This window comes from Osmia lignaria, chromosome 15 (assembly GCF_051020975.1).
Source record: "Osmia lignaria lignaria isolate PbOS001 chromosome 15, iyOsmLign1, whole genome shotgun sequence".
In the NCBI taxonomy this organism is placed as follows: Eukaryota; Metazoa; Arthropoda; class Insecta; order Hymenoptera; family Megachilidae; genus Osmia; species Osmia lignaria.
The window spans coordinates 13,543,426-13,559,433 of record NC_135046.1 but is presented as its reverse complement, the minus strand read 5'-3'; the positions used below and the strand labels follow the sequence as shown (position 1 = coordinate 13,559,433).

Sequence of the window (16,008 nt, the reverse complement as noted above, 5' to 3'; positions counted from 1 at the left end):
TTTTGAACTTAACGTAATCAATTCTAATCTAATCACGCCATGAAACATTTATGAATTAATTTTTTTTCTTTTTTATTATTAAAGTAATTTACAAAAATAGAATTAAATGGGTTCAAGGGACTTCTTTTCATAAAAATGCGGAGCTAATTCTAATAACCATTCTGGTTGTATCACAGTTATGTCCTTCATATAAGTTTTATTTGTCTGTAAAACTTCACAGAAAAGTAACCTGAAAAAAAAAATTAATTAATTTCACATAAATATAAATATTTCAATAAAACATATACCATTGAGGTTGTTGAAGCGTATACAAACAACTGTTTGGATGTATGTACAAATCTCTATTACCACGCACTGTTTTGTATACTCCAGTGTAATGTAAATACCCCGCTTTAGGAAAAAGACCTGCTGTCAGGCACTTCAATATTTGTTGCACATTTCCTATAAAATTAAAAAAAGTATTATTGTATTATGTGTACAAATTAATTCAATGCCTTTGGTATCATGCTTTTTAAATTGAGTTCCCCGCGTTTTTGTATTATCCCACCATTGCAAGAAATCAATGGAATATCCAATCTTCTCATCATACAATGCATTTGTGCTTTAATTTCAGTAGCCCTCCTCAATGCCTTATGATTAAGAAAATGTTTCTGACACCAGCTTGGCGTTTTATTTTTCTCATACGCAGTGTACACGTTAAGAAACGATAACAAATCTCCTTCTTCGACCTCAAATTTCCTGTGCGCTATTCTTGCTTTAATAGCAGCTTGACCTCCAGCAGGTCTAATAAAGACATTTTGCACTTGAAGCATTGCTAAAATGATCGACAACTCTTCAGAACACTCCATTTCTCCTATAAGAACAATTAATTAATCATTTTTGTAGCTCAATTGATTAGATGTTTGAATTTTACCTGATACTATGAGCGATTTTGCCAAGACAGGTTCTAAAGGCATTTCTGCCATTGTTAAACCTAATGGTGCTGTTAATTCTCCATTACTGTCAATTGCACCTAATGCATAAAGTAATTCTAGTCCTGTGAGCAGGTTTTTGCTTGGCGGAGCAGAGGGAAAATTGAATCTTAAAACATTGTCAATCCCTAAAGCTTTTAATTGTAAGATGGCTGGTGCTAGATCCGAACGCTGCATTTCTGGTGGAGTTGATTCGAATAATTCAGAGTACGCTTGTTCTGTGTATAATCTGTGCAAAGATTAAGAAATATATTAAGTGGAGAAAAATTAATTCGGTGGCTTATATTTATACTTAAATACAAGTTAATTACCTGTATGCTTTGCCTGTTCTAACACGTCCTGCTCTACCAGCTCTTTGATCAGCAGAAGCTTTAGATACAGGAACAATTACCAAAGAATTTGTCTGAGTTTCCACTTCATACCAAGGAATTTTGACAAAACCGCAATCAATTACTAAATGGTAATATGATTATTAACATTCTATAACAATCATATGTGAAAAAATAAAATTTCTTTATAATACCATAAACAATGTTCGGAATGGTGATAGATGTTTCAGCAATGTTTGTCGCTACAATTACTTTACGAGTGTCTTTGGCAGCCCTCCAAAATACTTTCAGTTGCTCCGAGTTCGGAAGGGATCCGTACATAGCCAGAGGTAAAAGTTTCTCTGAAAAAGAACAACACAATGGCTAAATTAAATTGTTATGTAACAGGGCAAACGTTTTAAATGCTACTCACGTTTGCCTTCTTTTATAAGCTTTGCATGCTCTGATAAAAGAGAAACCGCTTGATCTACTTCATCTAAACCGGTAAGGAAGGCTAAAATATCGCCAGATTCTTCAGTTTCATGAATCTTCAATGCCGTGTCTACTACACTTGTTACGTAATTTGCTACTGGCTCTGGAAAGCATAAAAATAGCATTAATGATTTTTGGGTTTAATGGATGGGGAGTTAAGCCAGTTGTAAATACTTGGTTTCGGAACCGTTGAATACTGAGGTTCTACAATTTTACAAATCTGGATCAAATCTGAAAATTCTAGAAACTTGTAATTCTAAAAATTTTAAATACACACCTTTCACATAAAAAATATCAACCGGATATAATCTTCCCTCAACAGTCAAAATTATCGCCGTATCTTTCGTTGAGTCTTTAGTAGTATTCGTATTAAAAAAATCCCTCAATTGTTCTGCATCAACCGTTGCAGAACAAACAACGATCCTTAATCGTTTCCTTTTCTGTAATAAAATAAAAAAATAAAAAAAATAAAAAAAATACATCAGTTTAACGTATAATATGAATTTCTCTTTGTTGAATTTACAGTTCTCAATTTACCCTAATGATCTTCTTCAAGAGACCCATGATAATATCGGTAAGAAGAGTTCTTTCGTGTACCTCATCTACAACAATGACTGAATAACTGGTCAGTAGAGGATCATTCATTAATTCCCGGAGCAAAATTCCTTCTGTCATATACTGTAAATAATTGTTATATTAGACCGCTATATAAGCGCAATTTATATCGTTGAATACCTTGATTTTTGTTGTTTCATCTGTACAATTGTCGAAACGAATAGAATAACCAACTTCGGTGCCTAAAATACAATTTCGTTCGTCGCCGACGCGATTAGCTAAAGAGGTGGCTGCGACTCTTCTCGGTTCCGTGATACCGATCATTTTTCCGTCTGTACACCATCCTGCCTCCAGAAGATACTGCAATAAATGTACAAAATAATATTACAAATCGTTATTTTAAATGATTTGCAATCGCGATATCGGATGAGAGGCAGTAAGCGTGTTAATACTTAATCAACACGAGCAATTATAAATTTGCATAATTTTAATGAAATAAATTAATTGTCAGCTGATAATATTCTACATTCCACGATAATGAAGTGTTGCGTCAATCACGTTAAAAATAATTAATAAGGAACGTCTACAAATCACATCATGATTACGTTAATTCATAAGAGAAATCCTCTTAAGATGCGGTACATAATTCAGATGGTTCAGCACGTGTGTTATCTCAAACGAAGAGAGTACTTTCGCGTTAAAATTATGATTGTATGATATCTATAACACTGAAAATAAATAATATCATAGACTGGACAAAGTTCGAGTTAAGTAATCTTTATATATTTCATACAAATATGTATAATTGTTAGTATATTTATTACGTCCATTGGTGTAATTAGGATTTTTCAATGAGACGGGACAGGTCACTCGGATATAATATTTTGAAATTTTTGAATTTAAAAATTCTGAAATTGCAGACCTTGAAAATTTTGTAATTAACACAATCTATATTATTGAAAATAAATACTACCATGGATTGTACAAAGGTCAATTAAAACTATAATAATTGAGGTAAGTAAACTTTATATTTCACACAAAATTGATTGTTAGTACATTTATATTAAATACACCGGACGCTTATTTAAATTTCCCGTGAAGCTCTATGTATGCTTGAATTTATCTGTCACCTTAATATAAGTAATCTTGTAATGGAAGAATATTACATATATCACATAAGTATCTGTCATATTTATATCAGATTTCAAAGCTCGTTATAACAGCTTACCACGTAACTTCGGCAAACTTACAAATGTTGTAACTAGATAATTGGGATCACATCAAAATATCCAGATAAAAGGCAAGAGTCATTGTGAATTATTAATTCATGATAAATAGAAAGTTAGTAGCAAGTACTTAAATATCACATATCAACATATTTTACCCAGCTTATTGTACATATGTTTTAACACAAATACATATTTATACCACATATACATTATTTTTTAAATAACCCTTACAACATGGATAAATAAATATCCATTGAAATATGTGATTCATTAAATATACATGTTAACCCCTTAAATTAGGAAGTAAATATTGAAGATCAGAGAGTATTATCACGAAAATCAATTAAATATAATTGCGACATAGCACTAGGTGTAAGTACACATATTAGTATGTTCAAATTTTCCCGCATTTCGATAGATTTGAAAAGTAGCGCGGGAATTTGAATAATTTGAACACCTAACAAAATACATCTAAGAAGGAACGAAGTACCTTGAACCAGCGAATAATCTAATATATTAAAATGAAATTTAACAATAAGTCAAAGATATTTAAGGGGTTATATACATTCCACTATACATTAGTCAGTCATTTATACAATACATGCAGTCAAATTTTTACAGATAAATAAATTGGCAAATAGGTGTTATCGTGTATCACCGATAATGAGCAAGTATAGAAAATAGCCTCTTCCATTCGCACTGTCATCCCTGAATGAATACATCAGAAGAAGATATCTCTTCGTCAATATACGATGGTACACCTTGTACATATGTATAGGCCCGTAAAAAATGAAATTCGGTTACATAAACAAGTAGCAATATAATTACAAACGAAGACCATCTCACAAGTTTCATATATTCCCTCAGACGATCAAAAAATATTGCCAGAAGCAGGTAATCCATAGCTGCATGAAAATTGACAAATTTCCAGCATAGTACTATCACCCAAAAAGACAAACTTCTGAATATAGTTGTTTGTTTGACATAGAGATGTTCCTTGCTAATCGATGGTGTTCTGTATTCAGTCTCCAAAAGATCCTGGTACAAGGATATATACCGGTTCCAAGCAGCACTAGTCAGGAACAAATGGACGGTCATGAATAGTATATTACGAAGAGCTGCATTAGAGGTCTTTGAAGTCAGATTTCCAGGCTCCACAACTGAGGAAACTGGAAGCTGTGAAAGCTTGTCATACCCTCCGCGTCTGCTTGAGTTACGTGCAAGAAACTGGTATAGGCCAATGATCAAAGCAACGCAGCCAACAGCATCGCAAAGTCCATCGACCATATATCCTGTAGAGCCAGCATCTGATCTTTCTCCAGAAATATTTGCTCTTTTTCTGGCAACATGTCCATCAAGATCATCTAACCAAGTTCTTGCTAGAAACAGTATCACACCAAGCCGTCTATAAGACAATGAATCACTGGAAACACATTTGCCAGACAATATTGCTATTAATACATGGAAACAACTGATCATGTTTGGTGTGACCCATGTCCAGGAGCTGCTTATTTGTACCAGATTGTCCATTATAGCTGCCAAAGGGCTTAGAAGGAAATGATTTGGATGATCCAACATCATTCCTTTTACAGTCACTGTGCACAGTGGATTAAAATCACAGGGTATAATTGAGGTGTATTGTGTGTCATTTGGTATTGGTCTTATAGCATAGTTCTGTATTCTGGAATATAACAGAAGATCCATTCCAAGGAAATATAATGTCAGTATTATCAAAAGCGCTAAGAACGATCTGCTTATCAAAGTAGTTGTACCGAACATTTTGGCACGTTTTTATATGATTTCTTTGGTTAACTTTCAAATCGAAAGAAGTTTTATTTACTGTTACTCAAAATTTTGCGATGCAACGATTGACGTATCACAGTTAATAAACGTAATATGACTTCTGAACCCATCGCGTGACTCACTCAAAAACGTCTATCTTTTTTATATCGTTATTATTACACTATATATATATATATACATATATAGAAAGATTTTCGAGCGTGTTTCAGTCGGATATTCAGGGAAGTCTTGGCGTGGTGGGGTTACATATGGTTAAGTAAAATTTTGATAGCCAGTATCTTATTGCACTGTTATCACATAACTTTCGGTTTCATTCTTTTAAATGATGTATGTGTTTGTAAAATATGACTGTTCACTAGATTAAGAAATTTTGTACGTTGCACTTTCGGTGGACAATCATATATTACATATCTGAACTTGTTTGTTTCTACAATAATAGAATGGCGGTATAAATTTGTACGCATGCGTACTATAAAATGCCACGTGTTATAACTATACCGCAGTTCACCAGAGTCCATAACTGCGACGCGCAGGTTGGAAGATGGTGAGGGAACGCAGCGAGCTCTCTGCTAATCGCTTTCCACTTCGTTTGGGAGTATCGCCAATCAGGGCGAAGATGCGTACTGGAGATGCGCGAAGAACGAAAACTGGTCTTTTCGCAGTTATGGACTCTGGTGAACTGCGGTATATGTTATATCAGTCAAACATAAATTTCAAAATTTTAAAAAAGTCAGCGAATACCAAAAGTTCACTCACGGAATGAAAAATATAAAATACTCGTGTTATCAGAAGATTTTAAGGTTATATATCTAACAACGTTCTGTATATATGATACATAAATATAAAATTAATAATAAAATACCTGAGGAAGCTGTGTACTTTTTCCACATCCTGTTTCTCCAATTAGAACTAACGTTTGGTATTTCTCCAATAAATAAATAATATGGCTTCTATAGTTGAATGTTGGTAAACGTTTACGTTGCATATCAAGGGCAAGGGAATGATGAGCATTGTAAACGAATTGAGTCGATGAATGGACATCTATGTCTGGTTTATCTTCTTGCCACATGCTATCTCCTATAATATTAAACATTGTTTATTATATGTGTAGGTTATGATCGTTAACCATACAAAAATTTACAGGTTATAAGTTCAGAATAATTATTCTTACCAGGTTTGGAGAATACTGGTTTTGAACTCATTTTGTAAAATTACTTTTTACATATAAAAAATATCAAATTTTATAGTTTTCGACCTGAAACATTCGAAAATGCCAGTTAAAAGTTTAGGAAACCACTTTTTAAAAAAATACGATTATGTGAAAAAAGTGTATTTAGCGTGCTTTGACAGGTTAGTACGACGCCATATTGTTTCTACCTATCTTCTGATTGGTTCGCATATCTGGGTTTGGTTAGGTCCGACCAAAATTTCCGGCCGCCACACGGCGGCCGGTCACGTTGATATGATATTGCATGTATTGTATGTACATACATACATACATACTGATACGAATTCTTTGAATTTTTTAATATGTAATTCACCAGCAGAGGACGCTTCAGTATCGTTATTTCAAAGTTTGAAAATAATTTAAGTACATACAATGATGTATTGTTCTACAACTTTATTCATATTCTGAGTCTAATATATTATTTTTATAACATATAGAAAATGTTTTTGACCTTTATTTGTACATAGATAGTTTATAACAACTCTTTTGTAAATACATGAACCATGTATTCCTAATTCACAAGTATTTATTACATGAAAAATAATACACGACAATCTGATTTGTATTTGAATAGTAGGCATGTAACATTATAAACATAAACCAATTATTCATTTTAAACAATGTTTAACATTACATTTATACAGTATACATTAGGTTGCTTTAAACTTTTCACGAAGTTCAAATTTTTGATATGTAACATTGAATGTTTTTACTCATCAATGGCTTTTGTACATACACTTATATATTGTCAGGTATCTTGCTAAAAAGTACAAAGTGAATTTTGATGATTAAAGAATAGTACATATTTTTTATTAAACATACTTTAAATTCAAAGTTAACGCACCCAAACACATGACAACTCGTGAAGGTTAAATTATACGTTTGTAAAACAGTGTGCTTTGTTGTCAGAATTTTTCTTAATAATCACTGGGTGAGTTTCAATGTATTTTAGGAATGTATTTTGATTTACAGAAAAATATTGTTTCTATCTCCGATATGAGGTGTATGTCATATCTGTGCATCAGAAAAAAATGAAATATTTCTCATATATTAGGTATACAAATGAATTTTGTGCCTTTAGCATTTTGAATTTCCCGCGCTTCGGTAGAATTAAAAAGTGGTGCGAGAATACGATTTTAATAAGGCACCAAATTAATTTCTACACCTAATACATTTTTTTTTTTTTTTATCAAGCACCACGCCATCATCTATTTTCACGTATCAGAAATATATTATTTGTAATATTTATTGCATCTTCGTTATATGTGAAAATATATATTCATATATATATATACACATGGACGTCAGTGTGTAAAACAAAAAACATGAATAAGATAATGTATGATGATGCTGTGGATATATTCAATACTGTCACCAATCAGTCACAAACGTACATACAAGTATCTGAACACAGGAAGTCGTTAATACATAAAGTAATGATGCACAGATAAGAAATTTTTCATGTTCCGACTTTAACTGGTAAAAATTGCATCTATGGTTTAAATGAAACGTAAAAAATATTAGGCCGTAGCTTCCGCGTCGCCGTTGCTTTCTGTTTCGGCACACTTATCGTCGAGTTTTGATTTTTTTTCAGGACTTGCACCATCAGTGGCAGTGTCTTCTGTTGAATCACTTAGAGTTGTTGATTTCCTTTTTATACAACAACTATCAGCAGGAGCATCTACAAAATGAAACAACAGATTAATACTATTGTTTAAATAATTATTAATTTTACAGATGGAATATTACCTGTAGAATCTCCATTCTCTGTTGATTCCGCTTCCTTATTTTCTACCTCTTTTTCTTCGTTCGAACCATTTTCTTTGGTTTCTTTGGCGTCTCCGTTTTCAGATGCCTTTGAATCTTCGTCCACTTCCTCTACTACTTCCTTTTTTTCTTCGACTACCTTTTTCTCAGGGGTTGTTGTGACTTTGGTATCTCTGAAAATTAAAATTAGTTTCTCTCTTTTTTTTTTATAAATATCGACAGTCATATTGCTTAGATGATATTTGAACTTTGGTTGCTTTTTGCTGATTGGCTTAGCGCGTTAATACAAACGCAATTTCGGATATTCGTATACAATAAATAATTTTACTCGTTCAATAAACTCCTTAACAGTTAAACATACATTTATTATATATAAATTAGTGTTAAATATTCATCTAATAAATCTGCAACACAGTTGTTATGAAAAATATTTGAAAGTGTGTTACGAATTTCGCGCGCGCGTTCTTTCGCTTCCGATCTGCTATGAATCAACCAATCAGAGAGCTAAATAAGCAAAATGGCCGTTACCCAATGTCTCCCCTTACGCCTGTCGAAACTTCACGGCTGTTGAACAAAGATGGAACGACAAAGGAGAGAAACAGAGATAGGACGCCAGCCGTGGCGGCACCTACCGATGTTTAATATTATCCCGCTTTCCTCCCCCCTTCCCAACACGTACGCAAACACACAGAGAATGTTTCGGCGCGGCAAATCGTGGATGCTCGTGGACCGTAAATATACACATCAATGTTACACAAAGATATTTTTTCCGAAACAGTTGGAACTTGAATAACACGACTTTTTATTACTACACATACAATGTATCTCTTCTACAAATTAAAATAGTATCTTGAATATCGGGTTGGTAAGGGAGAGCAGATCGATACGTTGTCCATTTTCTTTTTAAGGTGATGCGCGTACAATCAATTAAAAAATTTTCCTATAAAATTTCCATAAACTTCAAACAGCCAATTGGATGAATTTATATTAAAAAATAAAATAAATGTAATTATAATATTGTTATTGCCCTATTAAAAAAATAAAATAATAAAAGTAGAACACGTATGATGGGAAAAGCAGGTAATCCTGAGAACGTAACGCGTCTTACGAATCAAGCTGAGAATATCACGTAGAGAGGGCATCCCCCCTCCCCCTAGCCCCTCAGTTGTCCCTTTCTCGTGTCTGCGTACAAAACTGCGTATGTACTTACACTTTCCTAAACTATAACAATCATAATAATAACACAAAAAAAGAAACCAAAATATTTACATTGAAAGTTAATGAGGAAAGTCTGTTCAAGCCCGCCTGTTCGTTACTGAATTCGATAACGGAAGCGTGCGATTTTTTGGACGTTGGAAATCAATATTATTCCAAAATACTCACTTAGTTTCTGTATCCGCCATGCTGATCGATTTATTTATATGGTCGATAATGCACTCTGATAAGAAGACGCACTTAATAAACGCTGCGTTCTCTACGCACCGGTAAGCACACGTAGAATTCTGGTATCACCACTACCGCGTACCGACGCGCAAATGGCAGAGAGACTCGCACACTGATTCGCCCGAGACCCGAGTTACTCGGCCCGGCCGGCAGGCCGGCGGCCTTCAAACACTTTTCTTTCCCGCTCGTTTACAGATGGCGCACACATCAGCCATTTCTCGCAAATACAATTTCCAAAAAAACATATTTATACAATTGGAATTAATATACTTTTTGATCCCCATACAAAGGAATATTTCCTAACCTCAATTCTTATTCCAACAGAAAGACGTATAAATTTGGCGCTATAATTTAATTATAAATACAACCATACTCAATATACTTTCCTGAAAAAATAATATTAAGAATTTAAACAATTTATTAATTTACATAATTTATTCTTATATTATCTTATTTCTTTTTTGAAATAAGGAATATCTTAAATGGTAGTTTCGTCCCACCATGTTTCTGTATTGACCAATCAGAGGGTTTCTTACAAAACCCATAAAAAATCCCCGCGCTTCCGGCGCTGCCGACCATATTCCTTAAGAATTATTCTCAAAAGTACTTACTATTCAATTCTACATAAAATTTAAGATGGATTGATTGTAATAAAATGTTACATACAGTATAGGTTATGTACAAATGGGAAGGGGGTAAGGAAGGTTCTAGAAGATTCGCGTGCGACCCCGTTTCCGGTGTATATTAAAAGGTGCGCGATGCTTTCAGGTTGATCTACGCATCGAAAGGCTCCGTTGCATTTATGTACGTCCATGTTACAGGTTGCCTATGTTCTTAGACGAAATAATGCTTTGCCTAGGTAGGGTCAATACGAGACAAGGGAAAGTTAACGAGGCACAACAGGTAAATCTATGGGTTAGCAAAAAATTGTGCAAACGTGTCAGTTTCGAAAATACATATGTATATTCTATACCACGTGCCAGAGGCCTACGTAAGCACGAAGATAATACGAGGCAGCTGCTTCGTGCAGGTGAAGAAAGCAGATGCTTCCTTACAATAAAACATGGAGTTAGAATTTCATGGAAGGCGTATTTATTTTGTCCTTCATATGAATGTCTCTGTTCCAAAATAAATATTTGAAGGTAATCAGGTATTCGTCTTAAATTAAATTTAGTGGGTCAGTGGAAGTGTTCAGGCGCAGGCTATTTCGATGACAGTAACCTATATTTCCACGGACTTTGCAGTGTCAAACTAAAGATAGAATGACGCGTCTAAATTTTCATTTCGCTGGACTAAATTCCTACTTTTGCGTGCCTTTACTGCGGCGTATTAGAAAGTGGCCAAGGGAAAGTAATGCAATCCTAATTTTTACTTTCCTTCAAACTGGCACAAGCTCGGGTCATGGAATCGATAGAGCGAGCGGTCGCGCGCATCCCATAGGGTAGAAACAAAACCGAAGAAACACGTTGAAGTGTCTTTTACCGGGTCTTCACACAAAAATACAGTGTGTATCCGAAAAGGCCTGACCTGATCGCACGGTAACCGGTTCGTCCCCTGCCTCCACCTATAGTAGCTTTCTCGCCGCTCTAAAATTGCCCTATCTACAGTTAGAAACTAATCGCTAAAGGATTATCACAGGTCAGCGAGTGTTCAACCTTCCGTGCGCGTGGCACGGTTCAATACCACGCTACAAAACCGCTCGATTATTATTAATAGCCATGAAAACCACCGAATTAATGATAAACTGTGAACGGCGGATTAATTTCTAACTAACCATGAGATTAAACGACGCCATAACCTTTCAGTTATAAAAGAAATAATTCAAATTAATTATAAAATTAGTTTGAATGGTGTGGTGGGGGATGCACGGTTACCCTTAACCCAAAACTTTATCATACCTCAGTATACTTTTCTTTGTTTCACTATAATTTTTATTATTCATTAATGACGTCAAGGAAATTCATTATTGATCATGAATCTTAAACAAAATAAGATTTATAATCAATTTTATAGACGCATGCGTATAGTATTTTTGGTTGTCTTTTATACAAAAAAAAAAAAAAATCAATTAAAATAACCTTAATGATAGCTAAGAGTTTCTATTAATTAAAAAAAGAGTTCAATGTTTTTAGTTTTTCTTATTCTTTATCTGTAAAGACTACCTATGTCTATCCGTAGAGATGAAAAGAGAACACTGCATAATGGCATTTTGTATCCTTGCTCAACTGCGCATGCGGAATCGCTTATTGAATGGCGTTGCGCGCTATATCTGAACATCTCTGTGGCGGAAAGTACAAAAGCCTTAAAATTCCCAAGGTATCTTTCTGTCTATATTTTGTATCCAAGAAGAGTGTGATGTATTTATAGAGATGGAAAAACAATGCTGCATAATGCCAACTTTCGTCTTTGTCTATGGTGCATGCCTGGTCGCCATTGACAGCTATTACGCGGCATATTTGAATATATCTGGGAAAGAAATACAAAATCCTCAGAATTCTTGAAAATTTTATTTTCTCAATGAAATGTAATTTATACCTTAATATTATATTGTATATAAATATTATATTAGTGTTATTTACACATAATGCATATTATATTTATTAAATTAATGCGCATGCGTAATTAGAAGAAGATTCAAGGAGCTCGTATAAGAATATTTCTATTGAAATAATCTGAACAACACCTATAGGCTTTTTCAATCCTATCATTTGTCTCATATATCCATATATCTTATGAAGATTCTCCTGATCATATTACGTTCTTGCAGAATTTTCACAAAAAACCTTGAGGAAAACAACTTTCTTTGAATTAAAAGTACGTCGACGCTGTGGTACGGTGGCAGCACCATCCGAGGCTGTCTTTTTTGCCGTCCACGCTACATCTGTCGGTGGTAAACGGAATCAGCAGTGGATTGGTGCAGTACAGTAGCTGTCTCGCTTCGTGGAGCGGCACTTCGTCATTTTCGCATCTGTGCGAAATCCCGAACGAACGAGTGAGCGAGCCGCGTCGCCATCTTTAGGAACGGTACTGACTGTCTTCACTGCTTTGGTTTTTCCAACTTTAAAAGTCTCGATAAGTGTGCCCAGTGCCTCCATACCGTGTACATTGTTTCCTGTCGCGCGAAGAGACACAACGCACGGTCGTTCGCGATGTTCGTTTAACACTTTCATTTCAGTGTGGTGAGTGGCGTGTATGTACAGAAGAGCAGACGACAGTTTCGCAAGCTGTCGGAGGGTTGAGAGTCGATCGAACAGCGACATTCTCTCCAGTCAGTGTGTTTTCAGTGTATTGGTGAGTGCATGAAAGGAGGCGGATAAGAAAGACCGAGAGCACGGTAGTAGACGGCGAACGACGGGCTAGTACGATTGACAGGGAAGATGGCGCGAGGCGCGGACGAGAATTAATGCTGACCCATTTTTCCGCGCGAAATCGCTAGGTGTTGCTCGTAAGGGCGGCCTTAAGTGAAAAAATAAGCCACCGTGTGTGCCCTGCTGAGTGTTAGTGGCCTGCTGGACGGTGTGACATAGGGCCGGACGATAGTAGGTCATCGGTCGAAGGTGTGTACAGTGGGCAGAAAAATTCTGAGGAGGCCGGAGCACGGCGGAGCCTCAGGCTCGGCTACGGTAAAGGATAAAGGAAAACGAAGACGCAGTCTTCTGGAACTTCTCGAGCTGCGTAGAGCCCCGGCCGGCTCGGGCACCAGCGCGGCTGCTAAGATGGGCAACAATGCTGCGACCGCTAATAAGAAGGTCGACGCCGCCGAGAGCGTGAAGGAGTTCCTCGACAAGGCGAAGAAGGAGTTCGAAGATAAGTGGAAGAAAAATCCAACCAACACTGCTGGTCTCGATGATTTCGAGCGGATCAAGACTCTTGGCACCGGTTCATTCGGTCGGGTCATGATCGTTCAACACAAACCGACTAAAGAGTATTATGCCATGAAGATCCTAGACAAACAGAAGGTGGTGAAACTGAAGCAGGTCGAGCACACATTGAACGAGAAGAGGATACTGCAGGCTATCAGTTTCCCGTTTCTCGTTTCCCTACGGTTTCATTTCAAGGACAACTCGTACCTGTACATGGTCCTCGAATATGTACCGGGGGGTGAGATGTTCAGCCACCTTAGGAAGGTCGGTCGTTTCTCAGAGCCCCACTCACGCTTCTATGCGGCACAGATCGTGCTGGCCTTCGAATACCTACACTACCTCGACCTGATCTATAGGGACCTGAAGCCGGAGAATCTGTTGATCGATTCGCAGGGTTACCTGAAGGTCACCGACTTCGGCTTCGCCAAAAGAGTGCAGGGCCGAACATGGACCCTGTGCGGCACCCCCGAGTACCTAGCGCCCGAGATAATCCTCAGCAAAGGTTACAACAAGGCTGTCGATTGGTGGGCGCTGGGTGTGCTGGTGTACGAGATGGCGGCCGGTTATCCGCCATTTTTCGCCGACCAGCCGATACAGATCTACGAAAAGATCGTGAACGGTAAACCTCGCTTTCCTTCACATTTCGGCTCGGACTTAAAGGACTTGCTCCGTAACTTGCTGCAAGTCGACCTGACCAAAAGGTATGGCAACCTGAAGGCTGGTGTGAACGACATCAAGGGCCACAAGTGGTTCGCCAGTACCGATTGGATAGCAGTCTTCCAAAAGAAAATCGAGGCCCCCTTCATCCCGAAATGCAAGGGGCCCGGAGATACGAGCAACTTTGACGACTACGAGGAGGAGACCCTGAGGATCTCCCTGACGGAGAAGTGTGCTAAGGAGTTCGCCGAATTTTGAAGTTCCAATGATCCTACGAAGATGATGATGATCACACGTGTAACGCTTTGTATTAAGCGCGAGAGAGAGATGGACGAAGTAAGATGGAATTATAATCTGAGTAAGAGTATGCTTGTGTGTGTGTATTAGGGCACACATGGCCAGGCGTATACACACACGCATACACTAACCAACACCACTTTTACAAGAGAAAAATTCAATTTTTTTTCAATATATGTGTGTTCCCTAAAGATGGCGCGTGTAAAGTTTAGCTTCGACCGGGATTATTTTGTACATAAATAGCCACCTATGTGAATGTTCTTCGGGCCCCTCAGCCTCTTTTTAGCACAGCCGAAAGAGAGGAGATCAAATTGTCTCATGTCGTGCATTGTTGTCTATTTGTCGTACGAGCATCTTCATTTTGCTAGTCGTCACACGATTAATTTTCTTTTTTTCATCAAACAAGAGAGACTGTGCGTGTGCGTGCGCGTGTGTGTGTGTGTGTGAGAGAGAGAGAGAGTGAGTGAGTGTGTGTGTGTGTGTGAGAGAAAGAGAAAGAGAGAGAGAGAGATCTTTATTATAGTATATTGTGAAGAAAAAAAAAAAAAAAATAGAAAAAGAAGAAAAAAAATACTCGTTATATACTGGCTGCAGATGCTCGTTGTTGAATTATTGTACCTTAAACGATAGGAGAGAGAGTGAGAGTATTTACGATCGGCAGAGTACGAAGAGAATACAGAAGGATTCATTTTTGGAACGTTTTTAATAGAGGACCACCGGCGTTCGTACATAGATACATTGTAAGAGTATTATATATCGCCTTATGTTGCTGTGCGCAAAAGAAACAGAAAAAAAAAAAAAAATTAATAAGCAACGTTATCTTTTATATAGAGCCTGCACTTTTAGTAAACGTATACGGACAATCCTGATCGTGCAAGGGATGGGCCAATAATGAGATCGTTCGAACAGTACAGCAACAGCAGCAGTAGCAAAATTCGGAATTTGATTACTATTATTTAATTAATAACTCATGGTTGCACAATGGAACAAGCATGCGTCGCATAGTGACACTGCCAAACGCGGTGGCCCTCCCTAAGGCGAAGGAATGCAATGGGCAGGAGGCCCACCATAAGGGGCATTCATGCCTGCTTTGCATGAGAAGAGTAGTTGGGTCGTAAATTGGAAAATTTATCGAGTAACTAATGGGCATCATACCCAGGTAAAGCTGTCAAGTGTTAATCTTTAATATAATTGGAAGGATAACACTAGGGCAGTCGAGTGGTGGAGCCTCCTTCTGTCGCCATTTCCTTAAGGAAGGCTAGTGTGCTCGGCCATTTAGGCTTTTTATAATGTCCAAGCCCTTTATTTTTGAAAGCAGGAGGTTAAACTCTCCTAAATTTTAATTAAAATGGAGGAAGGTACCTTCTCCGACTCTTATTCTCCGAAGCTTCTTTG

General features: G+C 36.8%; 4 protein-coding genes across 6 annotated transcripts; 1 reads left to right on the top strand and 3 right to left on the bottom strand.

Moving 5' to 3' along the window:
- Positions 1-57: 57 nt before the first annotated feature.
- Positions 58-6,747, bottom strand: LOC117608330 (putative ATP-dependent RNA helicase DHX35). 2 transcript variants are annotated; one of them, XM_034333288.2, is made up of 12 exons: positions 6,530-6,746; positions 6,221-6,435; positions 2,507-2,686; positions 2,309-2,449; positions 2,049-2,211; positions 1,713-1,874; positions 1,495-1,641; positions 1,283-1,424; positions 914-1,200; positions 548-853; positions 288-441; positions 58-229 (listed from the first exon to the last, which is right to left on the bottom strand). In XM_034333288.2, exons 1-12 carry the CDS (start codon positions 6,558-6,560, stop codon positions 103-105), a joined length of 2,055 nt encoding a protein of 684 aa, XP_034189179.2. In that variant the 5' UTR covers positions 6,561-6,746; the 3' UTR covers positions 58-102. The 2 variants fall into 2 exon arrangements, with proteins under 2 accessions (XP_034189179.2, XP_034189180.2); XM_034333289.2 differs by having other exon boundaries at positions 89-229; positions 349-441; positions 6,530-6,747.
- On the bottom strand, positions 3,296-6,361 carry LOC143305202 (ceramide phosphoethanolamine synthase-like). 2 transcript variants are annotated; one of them, XM_076692429.1, is made up of 2 exons: positions 6,221-6,361; positions 3,296-6,037 (listed from the first exon to the last, which is right to left on the bottom strand). In XM_076692429.1, the coding sequence occupies exon 2, from the start codon at positions 5,332-5,334 to the stop codon at positions 4,258-4,260; it is 1,077 nt and encodes a 358-aa protein (XP_076548544.1). In that variant the 5' UTR covers positions 5,335-6,037; positions 6,221-6,361; the 3' UTR covers positions 3,296-4,257. The 2 variants fall into 2 exon arrangements, with proteins under 2 accessions (XP_076548544.1, XP_034189181.1); XM_034333290.2 differs by having other exon boundaries at positions 3,296-5,785; positions 6,221-6,353.
- A 536-nt stretch (positions 6,748-7,283) lies between the features above and the next one.
- Positions 7,284-9,921, bottom strand: LOC117608344 (Decondensation factor 31). Its single transcript, XM_034333340.2, has 3 exons — positions 9,737-9,921; positions 8,336-8,526; positions 7,284-8,267 (listed from the first exon to the last, which is right to left on the bottom strand). Exons 1-3 carry the CDS (start codon positions 9,754-9,756, stop codon positions 8,107-8,109), a joined length of 372 nt encoding a protein of 123 aa, XP_034189231.2. The 5' UTR covers positions 9,757-9,921; the 3' UTR covers positions 7,284-8,106.
- A 2,708-nt stretch (positions 9,922-12,629) lies between these two features.
- On the top strand, positions 12,630-15,423 carry Pka-C1 (Protein kinase, cAMP-dependent, catalytic subunit 1). Its single transcript, XM_076692756.1, has one exon. It carries the CDS (start codon positions 13,513-13,515, stop codon positions 14,572-14,574), a length of 1,062 nt encoding a protein of 353 aa, XP_076548871.1. The 5' UTR covers positions 12,630-13,512; the 3' UTR covers positions 14,575-15,423.
- The last annotated feature ends 585 nt before the right edge of the window (positions 15,424-16,008 follow it).

What these genes read in the sequence shown, in the direction of transcription:
- LOC143305202 (XM_076692429.1), bottom strand. Translation starts at nt 5,334, where the DNA reads ATGTTCGGTACAACTACTTTGATAAGCAGATCGTTCTTAGCGCTTTTG.
- LOC117608330 (XM_034333288.2), bottom strand. Translation starts at nt 6,560, where the DNA reads ATGAGTTCAAAACCAGTATTCTCCAAACCTG. An exon ending in TCTTGAAGAAGATCATTAGG is followed by an intron (nt 2,212 to 2,308) that starts GTAAATTGAGAA and finishes ATTTTATTACAG; the next exon opens with AAAAGGAAACGATTAAGGAT. An exon ending in AAAATCGCTCATAGTATCAG is followed by an intron (nt 854 to 913) that starts GTAAAATTCAAA and finishes TTGTTCTTATAG; the next exon opens with GAGAAATGGAGTGTTCTGAA.
- LOC117608344 (XM_034333340.2), bottom strand. Translation starts at nt 9,756, where the DNA reads ATGGCGGATACAGAAACTAA. An exon ending in ATGGCGGATACAGAAACTAA is followed by an intron (nt 8,527 to 9,736) that starts GTGAGTATTTTG and finishes TTTAATTTTCAG; the next exon opens with AGATACCAAAGTCACAACAA. An exon ending in AGAGAATGGAGATTCTACAG is followed by an intron (nt 8,268 to 8,335) that starts GTAATATTCCAT and finishes TTCATTTTGTAG; the next exon opens with ATGCTCCTGCTGATAGTTGT.
- Pka-C1 (XM_076692756.1), top strand. Translation starts at nt 13,513, where the DNA reads ATGGGCAACAATGCTGCGACCGCTAATAAGAAGGTCGACGCCGCCGAG.